We start from the raw sequence: 17,175 nt of genomic DNA on the forward strand, positions 1-17,175 counted from the left end.
GCATTGCATTGCCTTGCATATATTGTATGACCCATGAGCACTTGTCAATTGATTTTGTACAAGTATGTGACAGTATAACTATATTATGAAAAATGAGGAATCCAGGCACCAAAAGAGTTAGGATTACAAAGCGGTGGAACTTGGCTTGAAGTTCAAATACCCCTGAACCCTGCCCTGTAATATCTCTAAACAGGGGAATTTGATAAGGTAGTTGAAGGATAACATTACCTTTGCTCTCTCACTGCAAACAAAAGCATTCTTAGCTTTTAGGTGGACCTCACTGACTACTTTGGTGAGGCAGTCTCAAGAGTATAGAATCGTCCTTTTTGCTACAAAAGAAGATGTTATTTAATTTGAGGACCCTGTTGAACAACGCAGCTTTTAGAAATGGTCACAGTTTCGTTGTACGAAATTTTCGGTAAGTGACAATGGCCAAAGATTTGAGTTTGATTTAGAAACCATGATGATAAATGAAATTTATCTATTTTGCTGAAGAGTGCAGCCTTAAAAAGGCCCTTTCTGCAGGATATAGTGCTAGGTTCAACTGTTAGAGACAGCAGCCTCTAATTTCAGCTGAGCTTTCATTGCTCAGTCCTCTATAATCAGATTTCATTGTGTTCTGGGGGTTGGGGGGGGGACTGTGGCAGGTATAACAGAATAAATGTTCTTGATATCATCCACTTCTGTAGACTCTAAATAAGCAACTAGTTGAAAAAAAATAGAGAAACTAATTCACACAGAGTCTTCAGCTTGATTCAATGGGTTTGCTTGAAAACAATAACTCAGTCTAGGGCATGGGGATTAGTCACTTCTCTAAAAGAACAGACCCCAAATAGCAATTAGATTGATATCTACAAAGCTGCTGCAAAGGAACCTTATACATGATGAAAAAAAGATGATTAAAAAATAAAATCCAAATTAGATATTTATTCCTGAAATTCTTGCTAGCATGTGCAAAGGAGTCTGTCTCCACTGGATTCATTATAAAAGCTACATCCAGCGTATAGCCATGAAGCATATGGTGGAAAATGGTGCATACTGTGTCTGTGGGGAAGGGAACAAGTTTTGGGTGAGCTGTGTGAGCCAGGTCACCACAGCTTTGTGGACTTTGTTGCCAGAAAGCTTCTAGAGTAGCTAGAACATGTGAACAATCATATAGCATTTTACCCAGGCCTCTTTACAACCTAAACTAACCTTGTAACAATTTCACTGTCATCCTAAGGAAGGAAGCTTCTAATGTGAAGGTACTTCCCATTGTTAGGAGGTGAGTCTGTGACAGTGGCCCTTGGCCTCCCTTCTCTGGGCCTCCTCATAGCTCTGAGCTCTCTGGACTCCATAACTTCTTTGGTGAATATAAAACTCTCAGGAGACAGAATGTCATTGTAAATTATATAAATTAAGTCCTTAGTATTAGTCCTATGTAGGACCTCAGAGCCACAGAATAATTCCTTCTCCTAATATGCAGATAAAGTAAATGAAATCCAGAGAGATAATGGAGTTTACCAATTAATGTCAGAATTAGACCATACATCCAAGAATCTGTAGGAAAGCTCAAGTTTTGGAGTCTCAAAAACTCAGTTCAAGTCCTGGCACCACCAGTTGCTGCGTGTATGATCTTGAGCAAGTCACAAAACTTTTCTGTGATGTTGATTCACCTAGGAAAAAAAGTATAACCTGTTCTGCTTTTACCATAGAGTTCAGTCATCCATTTACTAAGTATGCTTTGAGCATCTACTTTGTGCTACACCTTAGGCAAGGTGTTGGAGATACCGTGGGGAATAAGGTAAATAAGATATTTTATTCTAGACACAGGAAATCACAGTCTACTGATAATCAGTGAGATAATGTTTGACAAAACTGTAAAGTGACAGTTTTATTATTTGATCTCACTGAGTTACATCAGATCAAAATGTAATAAAATTTCATTCCAAAGTTTTTTAACAAAGAATCATCACTGAGCTGAAGTCAGTCAACTGAATGAATAGCCAGAGCTTGGAACTTAAACTTATATTCTTATTTGAAAACTAGAGTGATGACTGATATTTAAAAAATAATTATTACAGGTTAAATTTTTGCAAAACCTTTTCAAAACATTTGGTCTTTTTGATATTTACTAGTATTCTATTGTCCACATGCAGCTACCCCAGACTACCATTCTGAAATTCCTGGATAGCCATTTCTCACAAGAAGTGAAGGCTGAGGCAAAAGTATGGCTAAATGAGCCCAAATCCATACCTGCTATTTGGAACTGTGAAAACATAAAATCACTCATGTTATTTGGAATTTAAGAGCATGAGGGTTTATTGAAAAATGGGATAATATTGAAACAGTGTCATTCTCATGCAGCATGGGTATTTTTATTTTCTACTCTTCTAGTTAGCCACACTACCTACCATCTAGATAAAATCATAATTGCTGATCTCCAATAAGACCTATAGCCTTTGATGACCCCTCAGTGACAGAGGAAAGCTCCTTATCAACTCTGTCTCTATCGTACTTTCACTTTGATTTTCAGGCTTTCACAAATATTTGATCCCCCCCCCCCATCATTCTTGGGAAAAGTGCAAGGCCCTTCTTACTAAACCTAGCATGTAAGTTTACCACAAGGGAGTAGTAGAAAATACGTAGTTAGGGTTTGGCAATGTTACAAAACAGGAACTACACAGTTTTGAAATGAGCAGTCATGTCACCATAGAAATGATAAAGTAATAGCTTTAGTGAGGCTGAAGCCATCCATGCTGGCTCCTGGATCAATAATTTTTAGCCAATTATGATTATGATTATTATTATTATTTTCTATAGAATCAATAGGAGCAGACATAAAGACTGCCAAAAATAACAAATCCATAGGCTTTTCATCTCACAAACGCGGCTCTTGAGCCTGGCTGCCTTTGGATAATAGACAGTGTCCTATGATTTGTTGCCTATTAGCGAAGCCACTTACATCATTTAAAGAAGCCACTACAAAATATCTTTTTTTTTTTTTTAATCAGAGAAGACCAATTTGTAAGTGCAGTTCAATGTTATCTCACAAATAGAAATGTCTTCAGCAAATATTGAGCTGAGCCACCCAATACTATGGAGGTTATGGATTGGAGCTAGAGGTGACTGATTTTCAGATATCTCATTCCAGACCTCCCTTAAGGGCTTACATAACTCATTATGTTCCTTTCATCCTACAGTCATGCCCATCTATACACATGTGGACACAGACGAAGTGATGACAGTCCACCCTCGTTTTTGTATAGAGGAGAGAAAACAGTCCTCTTTGATTATTAGTGTTTTCTGTTATAAGTAAAAATGAATGCCTTTTAAAAAACATATTTCTTGATTTCAGAAAACTTTACATAAGACCAGGATGGAATGAGATCATAATTTTTCCCTTGGTCAACAGTAGAATTTGGATTTTATTTCTAGTTTGTTTTTTTATAGTAATTTAACTAAGATAAAAAGAGTAGAGCTAGCCACCGATTTTCATCAGTCTTGTGTTTCCAGCCCTTTAATAGTAGGTCTGCACAAAGCTAACCATCATCTCACTCTTCAATTTTCAGAGGAGGGGAAATTTCACAATTTTACAATATTGACAATCTAAAGTATTTTAGAAACCATCTAGTCACTCATGTATGAAGAGTAATTTATACCACATGTGAATATGTGGCCACAGTGAGAAAGGTTTTAAGTAAAGTTTTATTAATAAATTATTGTTATCATTGCTAATAATAAAGAAGTTTAAAAATACTTTGTGCTTTTTTAAATCAGTAGGATAAAATTCAAGAGTTTTGTGAAAATAAAGTCACTCTCCTTTGCATGCATTGTAATATGCCTTCTTGAGATAGACAGAATATGATAGAACTAAGATTAGGCCACTGAGAATTTGATCACTCCAGTATAGCCTGTGGGAAATTTTGTATTTATGAATTTTATCAATGTTGTGGAAAACAAAGAAATAAAGGATCACTGACTTTTAGTACATTTTCTTAATTTTTCATATGAGAAATTGAGGCCAAGGGTGGGAAATTATCTTCCCAAGGTCTTGGTTGAACTAGGATTAGAATTTGAATATTTAAAACCACCGCTCTATTCAAAAATCTCAGCCATAAGGGCCACTGGCCTTCTCTTATGTCTCCAGAAGCTAAAGTCTTTATCTCAAATTCTCCATGGTGATCAAAGTATCATTTAACGCTGAATTGTCTCCTACTCTGGCAAAAGTTGTTTCTGACTGACCACATTTTACTCAAATTAAGCACTTTTTCTTCCAAAAAAATGCAATTATACAAGGGAACACATCCAGGTCTTCCCTCATGCTCCAAACAATTTGTCAGAGTTGGAAAATGTAAACTCTAGCAATAAAAGGTTCATTCTTTCAATAGAAAATGCCCTTCCATTTTCTAGCTGGGAAGGTATTTGGGTAAAGCTAAAATATGTATCTACTATTACTTTGGTTTAAATTCTTAGCATTTAGTGATTTGGATTGAGAAACTTTATAATGATTTTTTCAAAGGATAAAATTAATACAAGGGACTAGTCTGCTTTTTAAAAAAAATTCTGACTTTAACCAGTGTGCCATGACAATGACAGCTTTGAGGGAAAATCTATGTGTGGTTCCCATTGCTTTCTCCAATATTGTATTCTCCCTATTATGTGTTGGCTGAGGCATGATAATGTGGCTTAAGTCTGGCTTACCAAAAAGACACATATAAGTACAAGTAGACCATGCATTTTATGGGAACACTAAAATAGTTATTCTTGCCCTGGTTTGGGTGCTCCAACTACAGTATGGGGTCTCGAGGAGAACTTAATAGCCATGTATGCAGTGGTTTTAACTATTTCGATTTATCACCAGAAAGCAAGACTGCTTGATATAGAATAGAAAAAAAAAGGTCCTGTGGCAGAGACATGGCAGCGCAATGTAACTGTGGAGCTCTTCCACTTTTCTCTGATTTTTAATTAGCTTAGGAAAGAGGTGTGGCAGTCTCGTTGTGGGGCCAACGCAAGGGTGCTATGAGGAGATAGTAAACAGGATAGGACTTTAAACTGGGACCATTGTGTTTGCTTTCCTTCCAGTGATAAGTTTTCCTGGTTAGCTCTTAATATCTATAAAAAAATAGCTCTTTTTCCCAAGCGAACATTTCCTGCCCCACCTCTTAGATAGAACTGAGAAAGGTGGTGACTACCCTAATGATTTTTAAATTGTGTAAACAGTATGACCTCCTTTACCAGTTGAGGTACAATTAATTTTTTTCTAGTTAATCACTGAGGCCCTCACATGCCAATATGATGTATCTGCCTCTCCACCCTTTTGGTCCCTAAGAACCTTGGAGACATATTCTTTCCAAAAGGGGTTAGTGAAGAGAGAGATCCAAATATTGGTACAGTTCACTATCATGGTACTTTGGATTTGGCTCTCATGCTGCCATGGGCAAAAACTTGTTCTATCACATCCTCTCATCAGTTTTCCGGGTTTTTGTATTTGATTCAGTTAGGATCCAGGATTATAACCTTCTTGTTAAACTTGCATATGCTTAATCATTATTCCCAGTACTGAAAATACTGTACTAGAGTGATTGAGCCCTTGGAGATTTCAGCTTTAGCAATACAATAGGCTTCAATCAATTCTCTTCCATGACCCTCAGGTCTGGGCCACAGCTCATACTTGCTATTGCATTAAAACAAATTCTGTTTTGGGGCTCTTGATGTTATAGTTTTGTCATTATATCTAGGACAGTTTTAAAATCCATTATGATACATCTCTAAATTCATTCCTATACAAATTGACTTACTTCTGCCCCAGAGACATTTATTCATCCACTTACTTGAGAATTATTTATTGAATGCCTACTATGTTCCAGTCATTTCTTTTTTTCTTTTTTATTCAGTGAGAGGAGGAGAGGCAGAGACAGACTCCTGCATGGGCCCCAACCAGGATCCACCCAGCAAATCCACTAGGGGGCGATGCTCTGCCCACCTGGGGCATAGATCCATTGCTCAGCAACTGAGCTCTTCTTAACACCTGAGGCAGAGGCCATGGAGCCATCCTCAGTGTCCAAGGCCAACTCACTCCATTGAGCCATGGCTGCAGGAGGGGAAGAGAGAGAGGGAGAGAGGGAGAGAGAAGCAAAAGGGTGAGGGGTGGAGAAGCAGATGGGTGCTTCTCCTGTGTGCCCTGGCCGGGAATCAAACCCCGGACATCATGTACCAGGCCTACACTCTACCACTGAGCCAACCGAACAGGGACATATCCCAGTCATTTCAATAAGCATTGCATAAATATTAATAAAATAGACAGGATCCCTGACATCACGGATCATATAATCCAATGAAAAGATAAAAAGTAAGCAATAAACAGAAACATGAATATATATTAAAAATTGTGATCAGTGTTATGAACAAAATGAAGGCAACTTGGAGTACAGTCAGGGAAGAAATCTTACAGGAGATGGTATTTAAGCCTCTGGCATAAAGAAGAGAAAAAGCCAGCCTTTATAACTCAGAGGAGAGTGTTCTGGACAGAAGGAATGGTATATAAGAATCTATAAATGGGATAGCATTTGGAGTACAGGCAGTCTTTCCTTTGCTTGATCCCTATATGCAGGAATTTCAATTACCACAGTTTAGTTAAATAAGTCCAGTCTTCCAAGTATACGGTTCAAATTTCAGTTGTCATGGTATATTAATTATGAGTAGTTGCATAAAGTGAAAACTTCATTGCTAGCTCTTCAGTTCATAATTCACTATGTAAATAACAGATGCACATCATGATTAGTGATCAATTACATCCCTTCTTTCAAAGTCTGTTGGTTATTGCTCACTGCATCTGTTATTCCGTTCACATACAGACAGCAAAAAACATAGTTGTGCTGTCTTCTTTCCTTCCAGTGATAAACCCGAATGACATTTCATAAAGATGAATAATTGAAAGAGGGAATTTTCCAACAGAAATGAAAATGCAGCAGACCAAAAAAAAAAAAAAAAAAAAAAAAGAACTGGTGGTTAAATTAGAATAAAATGTAAATGTGTTTATGAAAGAAATAACTGACTGTGGGATTATCGACCCTGCTTCTATTTGAGAGGCTCTAGATATGCAGCCAGAGGAACTTAGTGAAGACAAACTTATCGACATAAATGAGGAAAGTGGTTGGGACAAAAAGTATGAAGATGTTCCAAAGGAAGTGTTGCCAGCCAAACACCTCACATTAAAGGAATTCTCAGAGATATTTCATAATATTAAAAATGCAAAATATAAAATGTTGGAAGCTGATTCAAACTTAAAAAGGAATATAACAATTCACCAAAGCATAGAAAGGATACTTGTTCAGTATCTTAAGTTATATGATAAAGAAGATGGCATGCACCATTCAAAATACTCTTAAGAGTTTCTTCCAAAGAAATAAAACACTATAACTCTCAATGTTCCTAATGTTTTAAATTACAGTGTACTAAATATATATCAGTTTTATTATCTTTTTAATTTCCCCATGTATGTATATTGACAATAAAAGACTTTTTTAATGTTTTGACAATTTTTTTAAAGTCATAGAATAATTGTGATTTTTCCCATTGGTTATTCAGATTTAATGGTTACTTACAGTCCTATACCACTGTTCAAAGCCAGAAATGTCTGAATTTTTTTTAACTTATCTGCTACCATTTATTGGAGGTGCAATTCCAGGGCAACATTATCAGCAGCTGCCATGTGGAGACTGGAGTCAAAAGAGGTATTCTTCTGATCACTTGTGGTCTAAGAAAAATAATTTGAAATAAAGTTTCCATTGTTATATATTTGAAAATGAAAGGTCTGGACAAGAACGAAGATTTAAGCAGGATGTTTGTGTTTTCTTTATACTTTTAAACTCAAATCTGCCAATATAGAAATAAAAAGAGCAGCATCTCATAATGTGCTCTCAAGAGCAGAACGTTAATCTTAACTATCAACTGAACTCTAACCACACTTCCAACTTAGAAACTTCTTGAAGTGTGCAAGGAAAAATTAGAAAAAAACGCAATTTGTCTTCTATATGGGTAATAAAAACTGTAAGTTGGAGCATTTATGAAGTAGCTAAATGTGTTGTTGATCCTCCTCTTTCATTGTTATTTTCCAAATTTTTTGTATGGACAGGGAAGAAAGTAGTTTAGTTCCCTGAAAAAATTTTAGTTCTAATTGTTTTTCTCTGTTATTCAACAACAACACTGCACTTCTAAGTTCTATAATATTTTCTTTCTTTTTTTTTTTTTTGTATTTTTCTGAAGCTGGAAACGGAGAGAGACAGTCAGACAGACTCCCGCATGCACCCGACCGGGATCCACCTGGCACGCCCACCAGGGGCTATGCTCTGCCCACCAGGGGGCGATGCTCTGCCGCTCCGGAGCGTCGCTCTGCTGCGACCAGAGCCACTCTAGCGCCTGGGGCAGAGGCCAAGGAGCCATCCCCAGCGCCCGGGCCATCTTTGCTCCAATGGAGCCTTGGCTGCGGGAGGGGAAGAGAGAGACAGAGAGGAAGGAGGGGGGGTGGAGAAGCAAATGGGCGCCTCCCCCATGTGCCCTGGCCGGGAATCGAACCCGGGTCCCCGCACGCCAGGCCGACACTCTACCACTGAGCCAACCGGCCAGGGCCTATAATATTTTCTTAAATGAAACAAATAGTCCTGTGATTATTAGAAGGCAGTAATACAACAAAATCTTACAGGGGCTGATATTGGGGAAGGGTTATGAATCCCTTAAGTCTAACGGTTTGGAGACTCAGCTTTCATGGGCTCTGGGATAAGCAAGAGTCTATTGCCTGAGCTACAGCAAAAAATAAGGCCTCAAAATTAGTTCATAAATTGTTTTTCCTGTTGTTGATATATGTGAGTCTAATAGGTACAGTGATATTTCCCTAATTTCTTGACTCCTGGGGAGTGGAATTTTCCAAAAAAGTTTTTTCCCCTTTTAAAAATAATATTGGGGGAAGCGTTAAGCCAAGAAATATTAATGTATTATTGTAAGACACAATCAAAAAAGTTTTATTTTTTGTGACTTTATATTTCTTGGACTTTATTCCAGAAGAAAAAAAATATTTTCAAAACTAAACTAAATATGAATTGGGGAAAAAGAAGCTGCATGTCTCCATTCCAGGCCAGACATGTTAACCTGTTTACAGATCCTCAGAAAACAAATCCAGTTGACCCTGAAAAATGCATGAATATCAGTCAAATGGTTTACTTCTCAAAAATATCAGTACTTGCATACTCTAAGTATTGCTTAATATTATCACTAATTAGCATTATCAGAATTAGACATATAACCAACATACATATGTAAAAATATTTCCTGTCTAATGCCATGTCTCTAAACTTATTAAGTTGCTGACTAATACTGTCCAGACCTTGGACAGTTTTGTAAGCATTATACCAGGGTTCCAGTAGAAGGAAGCAAATAAAGGTCTATTCTGTAGTCAGCAAAATATATTTTATATTTATAATTTATTTTTTAGAAATTTGGTTCTTCTTAGTCTTAGCTTTTAATTTTATTTATTTTTCTTTATGTTTTGTTATGTATATAATCTATTATGATACTAACACATATATTATAAATAAACTAATATATATTGTAGATTCCATTTCAAATTTTTTCAATATTAGGGGTCTGTAATAAAAATATGAGGTCTGCTGTTCTAAAGAAATTTCCATTTGGAAAATATATGAAATATATTCACTTATTTTAATAATTGAGAAAAAATGTTATGTCTTTCAAATAGAAATGTTAACCAAAATTTTGACTCACATGTAAGTTGAAAACGCTACTCTCTATTGGAGTTGACTATGTCATTAGTATCTTCTGTTAAATCAATCAATCAGTCATTAGCCAACTAACCCACCAACCATAGTTATGAAGATTCCTTTCCTTAATAACTAGAAACTTTGAAAGGCTTAATCTCATAAATCGTCTACTAAAAAGTCTACTCACCTACTTAACACTAAATGAACAAATCAACTCTGCAAGAAAGTTGGATATTTAGTAAAATACTCATTTGTCTAAGTTATTTGACATCATGCAGTGGAAACAAATTAAGTGAATTTATGATTTTCCTACCTATCATCTTATCATCATTGCAAAAAGACATACATAAATCCACCAGAGTATTTCTTCTTTATCTCAAGTAGCCCAAGTTCTTTTCTTAGGTTGGAATTAAAGTATAATCATTTTGTGACAATTGTTTTAATAGTAAAATTAATGTTTAATACATGTGGTAAACCACAATTTTCCCTTGCTTATTCATAATTTCTAATGGTATACAGTACTAATTATTGTTAAGTAGAGATAACACTGAAAACACTAAAAAAATAAATGTCTACTTTATATAACGATCATTTCAAATAATAATTATTGTCATCATAATGTAACAGAATGTCAAAATGGGACTCTTTCTGTCTTAGTTTCTGCCCATGTACAATAGATGCTGACTCTTCCCTCATTCCAAAGTTAGTTACCATACCACTAAAACAGGACTTGCAAAAGATATACATAAGAATTAGTTTTGCAACCCATTGGTGACTTCCTGTGGCTTTTAATATGTATTGCAGAAACCAAGAAACAGGTAGTAGATTTGAAGAGCATTTTTGTAGTGTACAATGTTCACCACATAGAGGAGTACTCTTTCCATATCTCAAGCCTAGGGACAGTGGCTCCAATGGCACCAATCAAGAGGAGAGCTTGGGGATAGAGTATACTAATCTCAGACCTATATCTGGGAAATCTAATGTAGAAGGGACTGGATGGCTAGCTGCTTTTATGGCAGAGCAAGAAACAAGTCTTTACTGGGATGGACCTGACTCTTATAAAAGCAGAGAACATAAAGGGCTTCCCATGAACTAATATGGAATGAGAAAGAGACCTAGCATCATGACCACAAGACCTGCTGAAGGGGTGAAGAGATGTCAGCAAAAAGAGTCTGAGGGTGGTCTCTTGGATGGCAGAGGAGATATAATTGTCAGCCATCAAGGACTGCTGTGAGAAATTCCCAGTGATCAGAAAATTCTCCAAGGGACCCTGAAAAGCACCCCATGAGAGAGTCAGCGTCAAGTGCCTATCCCACCGATAGATCACTAGAATAGAACCAGAATTTGCCTGGTCTTTAACTCCTCACCTTCCTTTAGCTTTATATGAATGAACTAAAAAAAGGGGAATCAGAAGAAATAGCTTATGGACTCTCTTCTGCTTATAGAGGAGGCCAGCTTGAATTAGGCATGAGCTAGAAGGGAAAAGGTAATTAACTTGCAGTACACTTCTTAAAGTTAAAAAAAAAATTTTATTATTACACATTATTTTACTGAGATTTTTTGAGGGAATAAAACAAGTAGATGAGTTTTTTATTTTTCCTGAACACTACTACAAAAACCACAGGGTCCATTGTGTTTGCCCAGGGACAAGTTAAAAGAACAAGTTTCTGAAAATAGATTTGAAGGACATTAGGAAAAAAAAGAATGACATTGTTTTCTATTCTATGTATATTACAAATTCTGATTGCACAATCTAATGATTTTAATAATAGCTAAAGTTATCAACTGCTTATTATATACCAGACACTGTCTGATTTCCATGTATTAAATCATTTTATCTTAACAACAACCCTATAAAGGAGAGATTAAATAGCTTTCCCAAGGTTGCACAACTAGTAAGTATCAAAGCCACATGGCTAGTTGCACCAAAACAGAATCCAACTATTTTCTTCAAATTATTTTCTCTCAACAATTAAAATACAAGGTATCTAAAATGTTGACCACAGCCATTACATTTTCAATGCATTAGCACTTTGCAGACACATATAAGGCTTCATGGGATTTACTGTTTGGTTTCAAGAATAAAACAATGAGTTATCATAGGACATGTTCTTTTTTTGTTAATATATATATTTCTTTTTTTAATTTTTTTTTGTAGATGTGGACAACCACTGCAAAATAAAGTACAGCTGAAGGGTCGTGATCTCCTCACTCTAAAGAACTTTACAGGAGAAGAAATTAAGTATATGCTATGGCTATCAGCAGATCTGAAATTTAGGATAAAACAGAAAGGAGAAGTATGTAGCATTTTCATCTTACCTTCCATTACTACCAATCAACTTTTAAAAAGACAGCCTTACGCCTGACCAGGCAGTGGCTCAGTGGATAGAGCATCAGACTGGGATGTGGAGGACCCAGGTTTGAGACCCTGAGGCCGCCAGCTTGAGTGCGGGCTCATCTGGTTTAAGCAGAGTTCACCAGCTTGGACCCAAGGTCGGTGGCTTGAGCAAGGGTCACTCGGTCTGCTGTAGCCCCCCCTCCCCCAGTCAAGGCATATGTGAGAAAGCAGTCAATGAACAACTAAGGTATCGCAACGAAAAACTAATGATTGATGCTTCTCATCTCTCTCCGTTATTATCTGTCTGACTGTCTGTCTGTCCCTATCTATCCCTCCTTCTGACTCTCTCTCTGTAAAAAAAAAAAAAAAAAAAAAAAAAAAAAAGACAGCCTTACAAAAAAAGAAGGAAATGAAAACACATTAAAATTCCTAATCAGTAACAAGTAATGAAACCACACAGTCAAGGTAATTGATTATCACTGGGAGTACAAGCATATAAAAAGCATAAAAATCAGTTATTCAATAAGTCATTGCACGTCTTTCATGTAGAATGTTGAAATTCATTATTAACTAGATCAGAACCTGAAGGATCATTCTCCAGAAATAATTTATTTTTATACCTCCTTTTTTTCTCTATGTGTTTTCTATCAAATTAAAAATAGGATATATATATTGTATATATATTTCTTCAAATTTCAACTGCAAATGCATTTAAGATATATGATTATTAAGATACTGTCAAAAACTTTACAATGATGTGACGGTGTTTTAAAAATTTAGATTAGCAAAGAAACAATTAAATGGTAACCAAGTAGGAGAAAAGATGAGATATGGTTCTTAGCTGTAATCATTATTCCTCATTTTTAGCAATTTATATTTGCAACATGTTTAATTAATACAGTAGCTTCATTTAGACTGCTTAATTGTGAAATAATTTTTGTATTCCAAGCTTGTTTAAAAGCTTTTTTTAAAAGAGTTGGTTTCAGGTTGAGAAAATTTTAAACAACCTTAATTTTCTTACCTAGTTCGCTAGCTCAGCAAGTTACTGAGAACAAACTGAAAACAGAGTATCTTTAAGTGTTATGGAATAATATTCCCATAGAAGATCTGACATAAGGAGGAAAGGTCTCCCCAATATCCCAGTCCTTTGTCCTCTACATTGTGTGAGAGATTGTTTAGCTGGCAGGAATTTATTTGTTCCAGGGTTCATCCTATTGAGAAAGTATATCTATAAAAGGAGGAAGAGCCCCACCTCACCCTGAACTCTCTAGATTGTCTCCACACGACTTTCAGAAACAAAGCCTTTGCACTCCCACAAGGATGCATGATGAAGTGTAGCTGACATTCTGAGGCTTCATCTTTAGGGGTCTTAGTGCCTCATGTTGGGACAGGGTAGCATGTTTCTAGCTGAGAAAATATTTCTGAACCATGCAGTTTCAAGGTCATTGAATACTGATGCAGATTTCCATGTATTTAAGTAAGAAGATGGTTCCAGAGTAAATATTAATATACTTCGAAATAAGTGTGTAGATTGAACCCAAAGCAACTAATAATACTTTCTAATTATGTGTCAATAATTTGTGGGAGTTCCTGTTCCCTTCCCCCATTTTTATAGAAAATTAAAAGAAAAACACTTTAAATTCACTTTTTAAGTAACATTTAAAAATATTTAGTTGGAAGCAGTGATTATTCTATATTTTTGATAATGTAAAGAATATGACTTAAAACATAATTTTTGGTATTAGATATAAATATATAGTTTTTATCTTAATTGTATTCTTGTCCATGATTTTCAGTATTTGCCTTTATTGCAAGGAAAGTCTTTAGGCATGATTTTTGAAAAAAGAAGTACTCGAACAAGACTGTCTACAGAAACAGGTGAGTCCAATGATAAACTTACTCTTGTGTTGTAAAGGGGGCTGGAGGGTGAGGACCTAGGAGGAGTAGCCCAGTTTAGGGGGCAGAATCTGTCTTTCTCTTTTGCAACCACAAAGGGGAAATACTGTCTCTGGAAGCAGCAGTGCAATCCTCTAAATGCCCTTTCCAATTCTCATAGAAGCTGCAAGCAGAAAAATTAGCTTCATCTGTAGGAATTCAATGAGGACTTGGGTAGAAGTCCCAAATAGCACTTCATGTTAAGTACAAAATGTAAATGGGCACAAATTCTCATGCCTCAAACTCATGTGGTCGAGAAATGTGTATTTTTTTTAACATGTGAAGAACATTTTTATATTTGTACCAATTTTGCTAGATGGTAAAAACCTAATCTCTGTAATATTAGTCAATCCTCAGTAATTTCAGGGTTTGCTTTATCAATTTAGGGTCTCATATCCCTTACATCATTGTCATTGTTAAGTCCCAGAGACTATATGAATGTAAAGACATTTAGGGCTATGGGTATCTGGTGACTAGTCATCAAGACATCATCATCAAAGGTCCACCCTGAAGTCTGCTGGGACTTTTGTATCCCCATTGAAACTTGGCTGTCTCCCATTCACTGTAGATTTTGCTTCACTATGATCAAAATACCTAAAATATATCTTAGTTTGGCTCTGTCAACCTCTTGGCAGCTCTCCACGCCACACTGGGCACATGCCACACAAAGCTCTCTCTATGCTATTATTTCTTCCTCATGCTGGGTGCCAGGGAGTTCTATAACATTTGTGGTCTCCTAGAGCTCTGTCTTTTTTTTTAATTTTTTTACAGAGTCAGAGAGTGAGTCAATGAGAGGGATAGACAGGGACAGACAGACAGGAACAGAGAGAGATGAGAAGCATCAATCATTAGTTTTTCATTTTGCGTTGCAACACCTTAATTGTTCATTGATTGCTTTCTCATATGTGCCTTGACTGCGGGCTTTCAGCAGACCGAGTAGCCCCTTGCTGGAGCCAGCAACCTTGGGTTCAAGCTGGTGGGCTTTTTTGCTCAAACCAGATGAGCCCACGCTCAAGCTGGCAACCTCAGGGTCTCGAACCTGGGTCCTCTGCATCCCAGTCCGATGCTCTATCCACTGCGCCACCGCCTGGTCAGGCTAGAGCTCTGTCTTAAAAGCATGACACAGGTGTTCTCAGCTCTGGGGTTCTCCAAAATCTTTTAAAATTTCCATCATGCTCTCCAACCTGAAGTACTTGACCTGAGGGACAAACAAGAGCTTATAATGTCAAAGGTCCATCAATTTTTTGCTATTGCTTCTCTCTCGCTCTTCTTTTCTTTCCAGTTCCCAGTATTGGGGGCCTAGTGATAAAGTAAGAGGAAAAACTCATTCAGATTATCCATGTATTCTTTCAAATCTATTGTTTGTTGCTGGAATCCTAGGCTGTTGAAACAAAAATTTATTTTTTTCTCAAAGCAATTATCTTTGTACTAAATTTCAAAAAGTCTATTTTTAAACTTACAAGCCACACATTTCCTCTTTTCTTTATCTCTGCTTTTCTGTTCTATCATACCTCCCTTGAATCAACAATAATGAATGCCCAAATGTACAAATGGATAGGATTGAGGAGGAAGTACCACAAACAAAAAACACATTGGTTTGTTTTTCAAATATCTTATCCCACTTGCAAGCATCAGAGCTCTCTAAAGCTTAGAAATGAACATCAACTTTGTACCATTCTTGCTTTGTAATCATCAGTAATTAATAAGTTATCAAATACATAACAAAATGAAGTTCAGATGGATTAACTGACTTCCTAAGTTCGCTCAGTTAATATAAATAGCATCACGATTTAGGTGCCAAGTTCACTGTTATTTTCTTATTAATATACTCCCATTGTCCCTTGAAAGAAGGAAGGAAGAAGAGGGGAGACATATAAGGTGTCACCTAATCTTTAAAGTCATAGAAAAAAACAGATGAGAACATTTTGTTCTTTAAAGCTGGCTCCTTTAAGAGACCATGTGAACATCTCTTATATAGTAAAGAGAAAAATGACTACTTCATAAACCAGTTAGTAATTCTCAAATTCTGCTTCCCTTCAACACTGGTTGTCCATGACTTGGACAGAATTTTATTTTATCATTTTTTATTATTAGTATGAGAACTGTTCTCTTTTTAAATTATTAAAATAATTAATACATAGAAATGTGCAACTTTGAGTTTTTTTAAAGCTAATTCTTCTTAGTTGGTGGTGTTTTCTACTACTTTTCTCTGTTCAAATGTTATTTTTGGTATCAAATATCCCTGAATAAATGACCAGCTTTACTATTCACATATAATGTGTTTGTTAAACTATTAGTTAAACCAAGAATGGATATTTAATAAACCTTTGGGTGTAGACCCTGTACCAAGTACTCTACATTAATTACATGGATTATCTCACTCAGTCCTGATGATGACTCTGTAAGGAGAGACCATTAAGGAAAGCAGGTTCAGCAAATAGTCTACAGACACAGAGCTAATGGCAGATCTAGAACTGGAAGCTATTATTAAAGGTATTTTGTAAGTATCTAATTTAATATAGACAAATAACAGTAGTTTTATTTCAGTAAAATTGTTTCTATAGGTGGCGCTAAACATTTTTTCAATGATGGCTTTCTATAAAGAAGAGCTCTGAAACTTGCACAAAATTGCAAACTATAACAACAAATACATAAGAAAAGGAACATAAGACCATAAAAAATTATGGTTCACAGAGTATTATTCATCATTATCCTCAATAAATACCCTTGGCTCTAATTGCATATGACATTCTGCCAAACTCAACAGTAGGAGAGTCAGAATAAGTAGCTGCTTTAAGTGCTTACAGAAACAGTAAGCCTCAACCAAGAACATGGACAAAGAACATGGAAAATAAAGCTTTTCTGTTGTGTATATGTGCATCTTAATAGTTGTCCCTTGGCACAATTTTTCATCAAAACCTTTTACCTTGGTACTTAGAATGAAAATGGGATGTAATTAAAACTGCCTACTAATTCCTGGATTTGTGCCAGTCTCTGGGATGAGGTGATCCTCACAGGACAGTCCTTGAGGATTGCATCCCAAGCCTGAATTGCAGAGATATAGTCATGTTTCTATTTATCCCTGAGGAGAGAATAAAAATTTCCATCCAACTTAAGCCATATTAATTGTTCATATAATATTTTATT

General features: G+C 36.1%; 1 protein-coding gene across 1 annotated transcript in view; it reads left to right on the forward strand.

Annotated features, from left to right (window-relative positions):
• Positions 1–237: 237 nt before the first annotated feature.
• OTC (ornithine transcarbamylase) overlaps positions 238–17,175 on the forward strand; it is a 65,080-nt gene continuing 48,142 nt past the window's right edge. The window contains exons 1-3 of the mRNA XM_066356562.1: positions 238–418; positions 11,914–12,052; positions 13,890–13,971. Coding sequence (XP_066212659.1) covers positions 342–418; positions 11,914–12,052; positions 13,890–13,971 — 298 coding nt within the window. The 5' untranslated portion in view covers positions 238–341. The remainder of the gene's footprint in view (positions 419–11,913; positions 12,053–13,889; positions 13,972–17,175) is intronic.

The sequence above is a fragment of the Saccopteryx leptura genome, chromosome X (assembly GCF_036850995.1).
Source record: "Saccopteryx leptura isolate mSacLep1 chromosome X, mSacLep1_pri_phased_curated, whole genome shotgun sequence".
Lineage (NCBI taxonomy): Eukaryota > Metazoa > Chordata > Mammalia > Chiroptera > Emballonuridae > Saccopteryx > Saccopteryx leptura.